The 12,070-nt window shown below is 35.3% G+C and overlaps 1 protein-coding gene across 2 annotated transcripts in view; it reads left to right on the top strand.

Moving 5' to 3' along the window:
- Positions 1–11,499, top strand: part of PHF11 (PHD finger protein 11) — a 28,548-nt gene extending 17,049 nt beyond the window's left edge. For both annotated transcript variants that reach the window (XM_039326394.1, XM_039326395.1), the window contains exons 3-10: positions 2,377–2,484; positions 3,100–3,230; positions 4,909–4,955; positions 6,037–6,101; positions 7,088–7,151; positions 8,115–8,237; positions 10,134–10,205; positions 11,317–11,499. In XM_039326394.1, coding sequence (XP_039182328.1) covers positions 2,377–2,484; positions 3,100–3,230; positions 4,909–4,955; positions 6,037–6,101; positions 7,088–7,151; positions 8,115–8,237; positions 10,134–10,205; positions 11,317–11,432 — 726 coding nt within the window. In that variant the 3' untranslated portion in view covers positions 11,433–11,499. The remainder of the gene's footprint in view (positions 1–2,376; positions 2,485–3,099; positions 3,231–4,908; positions 4,956–6,036; positions 6,102–7,087; positions 7,152–8,114; positions 8,238–10,133; positions 10,206–11,316) is intronic.
- The last annotated feature ends 571 nt before the right edge of the window (positions 11,500–12,070 follow it).

Here is a 12,070-nt window from a genome sequence, read left to right on the forward strand (position 1 = left end):
CCAAATGTCAATAAGTTCCAACTCTTCTTTCAAATCAAAAAAAGTTTTGGGTAATTTAGTTTGAATGAAATTTTTTGAAGAGCTCTTTTTATCTATAGTTATATCCAAAACTCCATTCCAGTCACCCATCAGAATTACAATTTATAATCCAATTGGGATATCTTCCCATGCAAAAGCTTATAAAAATGCTTCTGTTGTTGATTAGGGGCATATAATCCAACAATAAGAACTTTCTTGCCTTGTAACACTAGTTCCACAAAGACATAACTTCCTTCAAGATCAACCTCAATTAATTTAGCCGATAAATTTTTCTTCACATAAATTACAACACCCCCTTTTTTCCCTGGAGCTGGAGCTATAAAATGTGATCCCAAACGAGAATTTGTCAGATATTTTGAGTCCTTTGAAGTTATATGAGTCTCTTGCAAACATATCAAGACATTATTATGTTGTTTCAAATAGTAGAAGACCTTTCTCCATTTCTGAGGTGAGTTTAAGCCATTAACATTCCAGGTCAGGAACTTGGCCATCTACACCGGCCTGAAGCCTTTGAAGCATAGCATGAAGATCAACTGTCTAAGATCTTTTAGGTCTTGCCCCTCCCACAGGCTGTGTAGTAACCATTCCTTCTACTTTATCGCCACTCTTCTGCTGCTGCTCTTTTTCTTTGTGTTTATGGGCAGCTCGTGTCATCCTTTGATCTTTTATCTCAAGATTCTGTACAGGCAACACCACTTGTTCCATGACCATCAATGAGGAAGCTCCTGCCATAACGGGCTCTTCAATTATCCTTGTTTGTGGAGGTGAAGACGGTTTGCCTTTAGAATAGAGTGATAGAAATCTCTTGCCTTTAAAACTGTAGTTAATCTGTAACATATTCCATCATAATTCACTACTATTCCTCTTGGAATCTCCCATCTGAACTGGATTTGACGACGTTTTAACTCATCAGACAGAAAAGTAAAATCTTTTCTACCTCTTAAAATTTTTGGAGGTATTTCTTTTAAAATTATCACATTTTGAGCTGCAATTTGAAACCTCTTTTTATAAAAAGCCTGTATAATTTCATTACGAAGAGATCTTCTGGAAAAGTAAATAACCACATCTCTTGGTAAATTTCTCTGTCTGGCAACCTGTGAGTTGACTCTGAAGATTTTTTCTAACTCATTCCCAACTTCTTCTGGTCTCCATCCAAGATTAAAAGCAATATCTCTAACAATAAGCATCTTCAAATCTTCCTGGGAATTTTCTTTCAATCCTCAGATACGCAATGCGAACTCCATTTCTCTGTATTGTGAAATAGTTTGTTCATCCTGTGTAACTTCTATCTTATTCTCCACTTCCTCCATTCTAAATTCCAGTTTTGCTGTAATCTCTTCCATTTTATTGTCAATCCTTTCAATATGCAAGGCAAGACCAGAAAACACAAATAGTATGTCTTCTCTGACTTGCTTGTTCTTTTTCTCCAATAATTCTTCTGTAATAGCCCTCTCTGCAATTATAAGATCTTTTACCTCCTCTTTAATATCCAAAGCAGTCATTTTTATAGCCTCTTGTAAGTCTTTGAGAGAGATTGCAGGAGGAGGAGAGGGTGGGGGTGATTTTGGTTTAGACTGAGAAGCAGGCTGAGTCATTGGGAAGGAGATGGAAGCTTTAGGGACAGAGACCAAACGTTTTGAAGCCATTCTGTTAAGTTCAAAGGAGCAAAATTCTTGCCTCTATAATATCACAGTTCTTTAAATAATAATAAAAAGAAAGAAAGAAGGGGAAAAAAAGAAAGAGGAACAAAATTCTTGCCTCTATATTTAAAACATGAACTTTTAACTTTGTTACAAAGTCAAACAAGAAAGTCGCCATTTTGCCTTTCACTTTCCCTTTCTTCAAAAGGGAAAGTAAACAAAAAAGGGGGGGAAGATGCTTGCAGGAGTTACAATCACAATCAATCTTAAATCCACTTTCTCCTGGTCTGCTCCGTCTGCATTTGAATACTCACAAGCCTCCCAAAAAAGCAGATGTGGGAGCGGCGCCTTGCTTCATCCCAGAACTTCGGGACAAAGACGTCCTGGAGTGTGGAGTTGGCTCAGGCTCCGAGGGAACTCTACCCTCCGATCACCGAAATTATGGGGATCCAGGGGAGCTCTTACCTCTACCTGAGCAGCTCTTCTCTTCCCTTTCTCCCAGGGAAGAGATTCAAGCCGCGGGACAGCTGATTGTCAAAGTCCAGCGGCTTTTACACAACCCAGGAACGGGCTGCTGTGTGAAAAGCAGCCATCGTAGCTGCTTGATCCACCGGAAGCCCTTCTTGCTGCTATTTTTAATATTTTATTTTGTCATGTCCTCTTGTTTTACATCTTATTTTTCTGATTTCATTTCTAGTTATTTTCTTCAGGATTTGTGGAATCAGAAGAACAGAAGGCTGAGGATCTTAATAAAAGGTTTGACGTGGCTTCAGTAATGAGTGAAATAAAGAGAGGAAGGAGGCTGGTAAGACATTTTTCATGTTTTAAAATTCTATAGCAGATTTACTTTAAAACATTTATTTTCACATTTTCACATTATTTTCACATCTGAAATTTCCTCTTTGAAGGCCTAAAGATTATAATATAAACCAATAGTCTAGTTAGCCCCTCTGTCTTACTGACAGAAAGACTTTTGATCTTATTACTGTTTTCCCCCTTATTTAAAACACTGGGAGAGTAAAAAGGTGTGTGTGTGAGGGGGGAACTGACAGAGAAAAATGAATAAAAATAATATGATCTCATCAGTTAACACCTCCCTGCAGAGGAGCAGTGTTATTTAATTGAATTAGAAAACAGCCCCTTTCCAATAACAACTATTTGCTATCTAAAAGTGACAAGGCAATACTTTTTCTTATTTAATCCATTTCTGGTCAGGATATTAGTAAATACAACTCACGTGTGATTTCATATTCTTGTTACAAAGCGGAGATTACACTTTACTGTAAATGGTTTAGTTTAAACAGGATCACAGCACAAAAGCCAGTATGTGATGGGTGATGGAGAAGAAAATGGGTCTAATGCCACTTCCTAGTTTTATAAACTGCAATTCAAAAAATAGTTTCAATTTGTTTCAATACAGCGGTGCAGGTTCTGTCGTACGAAGGGAGCAACCGTTGGATGCGAGATCCAAACTTGTCGCAAAAATTACCATTATTTGTGTGCCTTTCGTGATGCTGCTTCAGTCAAATATGAAGAGCCAGGCCGCTACCGGTATAGAATCAAATGTTTTCTAAAGTCTATTTTAAGATACTTTTCAAGAGAATCCTATATACACGTAATTCATTTTTGTTTTGAAATTAATATATGGCAAAATAAGAAAGTAAAAAAAGGCTTTATCTAATGGGTGTATATTATATAACCTATACTAGGTTAGGATGAAGCTTTTTGTAACTGCCAGAGTGAACATTTATACATACAGAAAAGGGATTTCAGAATGTGAGAACGTATAAGCTAGCCTGGTATGAGAAGCTGGGATTGGTTGTTAAATTCCAGTATGGTGAATGCAGGTGAGCTTCTACAACAGATGTCTACTCCCAAGGACTTGAGGAGGGCCCATAGTGATTCATAGGAAAAAGGAAATACTTGATAAGTAGAATTGCATTTATCTAATGAAAATAACAGAGAGAGTAACTAAATTTTATTTCTACTCAAAGACCAATTCAAAAGATTGATCTGAATATTATGAAAACATAATAAACAGATATGAGCGGTGAAGGATAAAAAAATACAAAACTGCTCAAACAATATATTGCATTAAGTGATCCAGTCTGTAAATCAGCAATGGACAGCTATTTCCAAAGCTCCCATTCAGCAATATCAGTAGAATAGAATTTAGCCATCCATCTGCAGATTTTCAGGGAATAAATCAGCTGGTAGAAAAATACATTCTTGTCGTCTATCTAACCATCATACAAGGATGTTAGATATCAAAAGCATTAAATCAGCCCAGTGAAATGGGGTAGTACAGTGAAATGTGCATGGCTCAGGTCCTTTGAATGGGCAACATTGAACTGAAGATTTATTATATCTTGCCTCAATAAGCATTGGTGGTAAAGCATCAAATCTGGCTAAAGAGAGGTTTCTCTGGCATGACACCCCCCCACACACATATATTAATAAAGCTAGGATAAAAAGTCTTCTAATCAGACCTTCATTATAACAATGGGGAATGGAGGTGAGCACTAAAAATACATTGATTTAACTTCAGAAAAGTATTATCTGTCCCAAATGGGATATTTAAGATCCAATTCTGTGCCTTTTTTTAGGATGATGAATTTTTCTATTGGATCAGAAGGACTAGCAATCACCCATTGAAATTTCCATAGAAATAAATTTCAATTTAATTCATAAATGGAGTTTGAAACACACTGGGGAACTAGAATTCTTCTTATAAATGATATCATTTCTAAGGATCATAAATCTTTGTAATTAGAAATAACATAAATAGTCCTATGTTTGTAGTGTAAACAGCTTTAATTTGTTCTTTTCACAGTGCAAATGATAGAGGTATGATTCCAAGTTTTTAAAGGCCTTAACTTGTGCTTTATACTTTTACCGTTTATTTTCCAGCAGTGATTACAGTACAGAAAAGCCACTGCTTTTGTTTTGGCATAACCGACAATCAGTTTTTCCTCTCTGCAATGAAGAACGAGGTCTTGAAAGTTCCTTCTTGACCTTAGTAGCATTGTGGAAAGGATATGCTGTAGGCATTCTCAACTGATCAGATAGGAAATGTGTTCTTGTTCTTGGGTAAACACTGATTGTCATCTGCTTATTTATTTATTTACAAAAAAAAATCCTGATGACTCATTCTTCTTTGCTGAATCTTTATAAAAATGAAAATATTTGCTTCTATAAATTTACTTCTCTTTCTGTTTATTACCGGTAGTGTGTTCTGCCAAAAACACGTTCCAGTCGAGGGACGCAGTTTTAATGGTATGTATGTACTTAGGGAATTTGTTTAAATCTGCTTCTGCCTTAGCAAGGGTTCTGAATCTTTTAGAAAAATATAGCCATTGTTGCAACACTCCTTGCCACTCTTCCACGATAATGACCAGGGCGGTTAGGGGGTTGTTGGAATGGGAGCTTAATTTCTTTATTTGTTCAATCACATTTGTTTAGCTGCCAATCTTACACAGTGTACATGGTTATAAGCAAGTATCTAAAACCATTAAAACAATGAAGTTGAATTAAGATAAAAAGAAACAAAAAATAAAATGGCAGAAAAATATATGGAGAGTGCATTCCATTACTCTCATACAACCATCTAACAGGCCATGGTCTAGCATAATTACTACTACTACTACTACTACTACTACTACTACTACTACTACTACTAGTCTTATTCCCCAACCTGCTTTAAATGACTCCATATATTTATTGTTCATATATAATGTAGGAAGTCACGGAAACCATCCTCCTAATTATACAGAGCAGGGCCTGGACATCTAACTAAAGTCCTGGCTGAAACCATTATTGACAGCATTTCCTGCTTGTGACTGTTGGTAATATCAACCATGCCAGGCTACATTTATTTTTATCCCAGTATTTTAGATTTTTGTTCTGTTTATACACATGGAAAACTATTGTTTGCATGGTTTCTTAGATATTATAACTTGCAAGTACTCTCCTTGCTTCTTGCTTCAGTTTCTTTTTCCATGCCTCAAGCAGTCATTTTGGGAAGATGTTTGTCAAGGGAGCCATGGTATAACATCCTTAATAAACATAATTCCAGGCCTTTTTTTGTTATAGAACGCCCAGAACGGAGTTCCGGCACCTTTTTTGGATGGAACCTTGTAGGGTAGGCAAGGCGGGTTGTATGACACGTGTGAGTTCCAGCACCTTTTTTTTTTTTACAAAAATAAAATGCACTGCATAATTCCAATGTGCTTACATCAGTTAGAACATAATTTAAGAGTTAAATTCCTCTTTCTGCTGGAATTTCTTTGTTTTTTTTTTTGTCTTGAAGTATTATGAGAAGTTGTATGATAAAATATCTTGTTACTTTATTTTCTAGGTGAAAACAGTAAGAAGGAAATGCTCCCGACCCCCACAGACTCTTCCTCCACTACAACCAGAATGGTAATGAAGTTGCCTTTTGGGTGTCTCAGTGAGACGTTTCTAAAACTTTTACCGTAGGACAGTGTTTCCCAAACTTGACAATTTTAAGGCATGAGGACTTCAACTCCCAGAATTCCACAGCCAGCAACGTTGGCTGTGGAATTCTGGGAGTTGAAGTCCACATGCCTTAAAATTGTCAAGTTTGGGAAACACTGCCGTAGGAGGCCACACTTCTTCACCACCTTCCATTGTGACTCAGGCACACATGGCCTCACCTAGTAGGGCATAATTTCAGATTCTTAGAGCATCTCAAATACATTTTGTTTTTATTTTGACCTGTGTCATTTTCTGACTGAGAACTGTCACTGCTGCTACATCTCTAGAGACTGTGATATCCTTGTTGAATATGGAACTGTTAAGCCTACTATTAGACACCCACCCACTAAATGCTGTTTGATTATTTCTTTTTTGTTTCTGAAATTTTGAAAGAGGAGTGTCTTTTCCAACTAATCCGAGATCACAAGTGGATGAAAGAAAGAGAAATGCACTTCAGCCCCTACTCTCAATCTAAGAGAAGCTGACAATCTGAGCCGTCTCTGAAGACTTAACAGTTTATGTCTCTACTTTTTTTACTTGAAGTATTGCTACAGTGTCTTTTTGTTTTACCCTTTGTAGTCTGTATGCGGGTACTGCCATCCTGTGTTGTAGGTTTTAAAACATTCTGTTTTACTACGTGAGCATTTCTGAAGGACTTTTAGTATAAAAGTTTTATCATCAAAACAATTTAGGATCAAAACTTCAAAAAACTTCTAAACATCTTCTAAAAACAAGACTTACTGTAATTATTTTACTAATAAATGATGTATAAATGATTAAATATAAGTTTAGATTACTTGGGAAGAATTTAGCTTAATTCTCTGACTTTATTAAAAATGAACATATAGCGATATGAGTTATATCAGTAATCTGGGCCTTTTATAACTGCTATTTTAAAAAAATATTGGCAGAATGATGAGACAGTTGGGGAAGAGAATATGGAAGTCCTCAGTGAAAATCATGACCAACACAAAGGTAAAACATTTGTTATATTTGTCAGTTGTTAGAATTCCTAACATAGGGGTGATGGTTATTATTTACTTCTATCTTAAGGCAGTTTATGCAACTTTCTCACCTATAGTTAACAAATATCGTTATAGATAGCATCTCCTTTCTTAGAGGCGATCTTCAATTCTCCATTAATGGAGAATTATGGAGATGATGTTCTATCTTCATTCCTGCATATAAGTCTGTAACATGAAAGAGTTCATCTATTTGGCTCAAGCAGATCAAGCTGAGATGTTTAGATGTGGAGGGTACTGTCTCTCTTGAAAAAGCCTGCCTAAACACACTGGGCTTTCTTGTCATTTCAGTTAATGGCTCAAAAGCCTCCTGTTAATGGAAAGAAAATTTTCATCTGGGACGATTTTGCTGGACTCAGTCAATAGTTTCAATTTAATTATCTTCTATTCCTAATTGCCTCCTTGTACTAAAAGCCTAAAGATCTAAAATATTAAAAGGCATGCTTCAGGTCTGTCTAGAAGGGAGTGTAATCTGCGGGGCCTCGGAGGATATTATGGTGTCATTCCCTGCCCCAACTTTTCTAGCTTTCTGCAAGAAAGGTTGGTTGGCTAGCTATATTTTTACTAATTTAATAATCTTTTATCTTTTTTTATTTTGTTAGTCACCCAGAGTCCTATGTTTTGTTTTTGTTTATACATTCATTCATTGAAAAATAACATAAAACAAAATAAGGAAATAAAATAAGGAAATCAGGCATTGTCTTTTGGCTGTTTCATTTAGAAATCAATCTGTTGATCTCTTTGAGAGGAACATTCCTGATGCTTGTTCACCATCACACACACACCCTTTTATTCATAATGTTTTCTGTCTTTATGCCTTGAAAATAATTGTTATTATTGGACAGTGCTTTACTGTGCCAGATGAACATGAAAATAAAAATATAAATTGCAAATCATTGTATTTCTCTTTCCACAGAAAGGATAGAATTTTTAAAGAAGTGTAAGCAGGCTGGAATTCTGGATGAAATCTTTGAGAAAATATTAAACAATCTTCACCTGGCTCGGGAAAAGCTGACAAAAGACAATACTTCAGAAGCAGGTATTGTAAAGAATGTGGAATTCTCAATTATCTTGAGATCTCATATCTGAGAGGTTTGGTCCCAAGGGTACTGTTGTGTCACCTCACAGTCTACACTTCTCAGAGATAAATGTTTCTGGTCCCTTTGCAGTTTCTGGTCCTCTATCATCCTCTTTCTCCCCTGAATGCATCCAGTTTGGTCTAAATAATTCTTACAGAGTTTATTTTATCTGCTAACCATGCATGTGAAAAAGATCTTAGAACAGCGGTTGACTGCAAACTAAATATAAATCAGTGGAGTACATGGCTTAAAAATGCAAATGCAATTTTAGTTTGCATCAAAATAATTATATTTTCCAAATCATAGAAGTAAATAGTTCTGCTTTATTTTTCATTGGTCAGTTCCCCTTAATGACCGCAACAAAGAATGCTGGAATTACCATCACATGATATAAGTGGTCACACGATGTTTCACTTCACCACCACTTCACTTAGTAATAGTTACTGGTCCCCATTAGGGCTGTTAAATAAGGACCTGCTGTTCTATTTCTTCTTAGTATAAACTGTCATCTTCTTTGAACAACTTACATGCCAATTCATTTAGTGTCCTTTCTGTTGTTCTAAGCTTCAGCTTGTTTTTCCTCTATATGCAAAGCTAGCTATCTACCTGTTTGTATTTCTTGCTGACCAGACTTTCCTGTTTCCTACATAATTTTTGTTTTCAGACTTTCATTAAGGGTTTTCTGTAGACCCATTGGCTTCTTCCACTGCCATGTCACCAGAATTGTTTTGAAATGTTTTTATTATTTCTTTTTCATACTTCCACAAATCTTGTTTTATTTCTCCTCAACTTCTCCTACTGTAAACTTAAATGCCACTTTTTTGAAGTTAAAATATATTATATCCTCTTAGAATCAAAGATAATAACCTCAATTTCAATATTCATGCTATTTCCAGTTCTTCCATTAAGTATTTTCTGTTAGCTAATGCCAAATTGAGAATAGCTTATTTTCCTATGCCTTCTTTCCTTCTGAAGATTGCTGTCACCAATTTTGTGGAATTGGTGATAATATTCTTCAGAAAATAAAGGGACAGGAGAACAAGCTATTCTCAACTTGACATTAGCCAATAGAAAATGACTGATGCCAGGTCTATATAGCTGATAGGGAAGTCTGAATAAGTTTATGACTTGATCATTCCTCAAATTGTCTGGTCCCCAAACATACATTAGCAAATTGCCTAAGTACTTGTTCTCCTGGGCTTCCCTTTATTTTCTGAAGAGTATTGTTACAAATTTTATGGAAGGTCCTATATGGCTCTTTGAGAGATTTTCATTTAGAAACTATTTTGCAATGCTTTGTTTCTGCTCTTTAAATGTTAATATTTTATGTCAGAATCTACTTCTGTCTTAAAAACATTATTCTAATTTAAAGATTATTGGTCTGGATTTGATTCTTTCATGTTGCCCTTTTTAAGCATGTTTGATGCTGCATATTCCTTTAAAATTGTTTCTCTTATTTGAGTTGCCTTAAAGAAAAGTGTTTTCCATATAATTATATAAAAACATTTTATTTAAGGATTAGTAGGAGTACACCTAAAATGTAGTCCTGACATTCCAACTGTTGTAAGAATTGGTGAATTTATGTTTAAGGAACAAATGAAGTGTCTATTCTACTTTCCTTTATTGTTTACAATGTAAATTCTCAATAAATACATATAAACATCTTTAAAAGTCCCTTGCTATATGATGTTTCTTTCACAATAATGTCAAAAGATATAAGAATGTTTTGAATTTAGATGCAACTTCAGGTATGGTAATGATAGGTGATTTTAAAAAATACTTCTGATTATCATCATGCATGTTTTTTTTAAAAAAGTTTGTGTTTTTGAAATCAGCATTCTTCTGTCTATCCTTAGAGTATGAAGAAACAGTCATGTCACTTTTTGATTGTGGTCTCTTTGAAAATATTCTTAGAGTGGCTTATTCGGGTATGTATGAAGCAAAATGTAACAATTACTTTGTAGAACCAAGGCTATTCCTTTTAAACTAGTTAAGAATATAAATAGGTACAGATAAGAATGCAGTATTATTTTTAGCATTATGTTTCTTTGATCATGTCAGTCATTTGATCTAGATTAGAAAAAAAGTCAGCAAAAGCATCCAAACAATACAGTGAAACCACCATTTAGCAGACTTCAGATGCTGTAGTACAAACCAATTTTTCTACCCAATCCTTTCCACAAAATAACAAAGCATTACTTTATATGGCTTCAGTGGCAATTTATAATGATATATAGATAATGCAAATAATGCAACTTGCATAATTTAATATCATTTGTATAATAATACAACCAGTGCAAATAGACACACTGACACAACTTTTATAGACGTTTGATGCTAATGGATACTTTATTCATGTAAATGATCCAGTAAAACAAAATTTAATGATATGCTTTGCCTGCCTTACAAAGGATGGGGACTATTTTATTGCAAATAAATACTGGTGCTTTGTGCTAATTCTGTCTCATTCACTTCAGTTGCAGTCTTAAACTGACTTTATGTGACTTTGTGGAACAACACTTTTGACTGCTGTACTTGGTTCTACCAATCTGGGGGGGGGAAAGCTCTTGGTACCGTTTCTCTGCTTAAAGTGCATCTGGTTGTTCTTTGAGAGTTACATAGAGTATCTCTTTTACACAGTAGTTATACTTTGACAGTTTTTAACAAACAAGCTTGTGGGTTTTGTTGTTTCTGTTTTGGGGGCAGATGGAAAGAGGAAGGAAGGAAGGAAGGAAGGAAGGAAGGAAGGAAGGAAGGAAGGAAGGAAGGAAGGAAGGAAGGAAGGAAGGAAGGAAGGGCAATCATAGAAGAGACAGCCTGGCAAAAGTAATGGATGCCCGCCACCACTGTCCACTCAAAGATGCAATGATCGACATTTTCTTTGAAGGACCGTAGCCCTTACGTTTCCCCAACCTTGTTCCCCTCATGGCATTGGTCAACTAAATCTATATACTTTAATAGTAACTTGTCTTGACATTAATATTTTTGAGCCATCTTTAATATATTGCTAATCTTAAGAACTGATTTTAATTTATACAGGAACAGAGAGAAAAATTCAAGAACTAATGAATACACGGGAAAGACTGGATACTCAGATTGAACTTTTAAGAAATTTAAAAGAAATACCACTTCCTGTCTCAGAAGACACAGTTTAATACCTTAAGTACTGTCTCTGAATAACCCACCACGATTAAAATGATTATTGATTTTTTTTCCAGGTCACTTTGGTATAATGACTTTTATACAGGTTAACGGTTGTTTTTCCATTTTTACAATTGAGACCTTTTTGATCTAGCCAATGTTTTACCATTAGTTTTAAATTGGAATGTATATTTCCAGGATTATAGCTTCAAATACCTTTCACTAGATGAAAATTCATGGAAGAAAGTGAGTGAATTTATCATATACACTTCATTTGCCATGGGATTAACATGCCTCTGTAAATCACTCTGGTTTTGGTTTACGGTATCTTACAGTAGAGCTACCAGTGGGTTAGGATGATCACTAGAGGATAGCAAAGTAAGACCAATACCCAAGACTTTCCTGCCACTTAATGGTCATTCAGGTTTTGCAATTCAGACTTGTATCTGAGTGTATATAATATCTCTTATCATATACATTCATTTAACTTCCCAAAGAAACTGCCCTTCCTGCTTCAAGTTTTACTAGACAGATTGTGCAGATATACACTTATTGTTAACTGTGCTAATGAGGCCAATCTACATACATTTCAGAAGGTTGTTTCACATCATGTAAAATATTTCAGCAAACCTGCCTATCAGGTCCCCAAATC

The sequence above is a fragment of the Crotalus tigris genome, unplaced genomic scaffold (genome assembly GCF_016545835.1).
Source record: "Crotalus tigris isolate CLP2741 ecotype Arizona unplaced genomic scaffold, ASM1654583v1 scf7180000024340.7048381, whole genome shotgun sequence".
NCBI classification, from domain to species: Eukaryota; Metazoa; Chordata; class Lepidosauria; order Squamata; family Viperidae; genus Crotalus; species Crotalus tigris.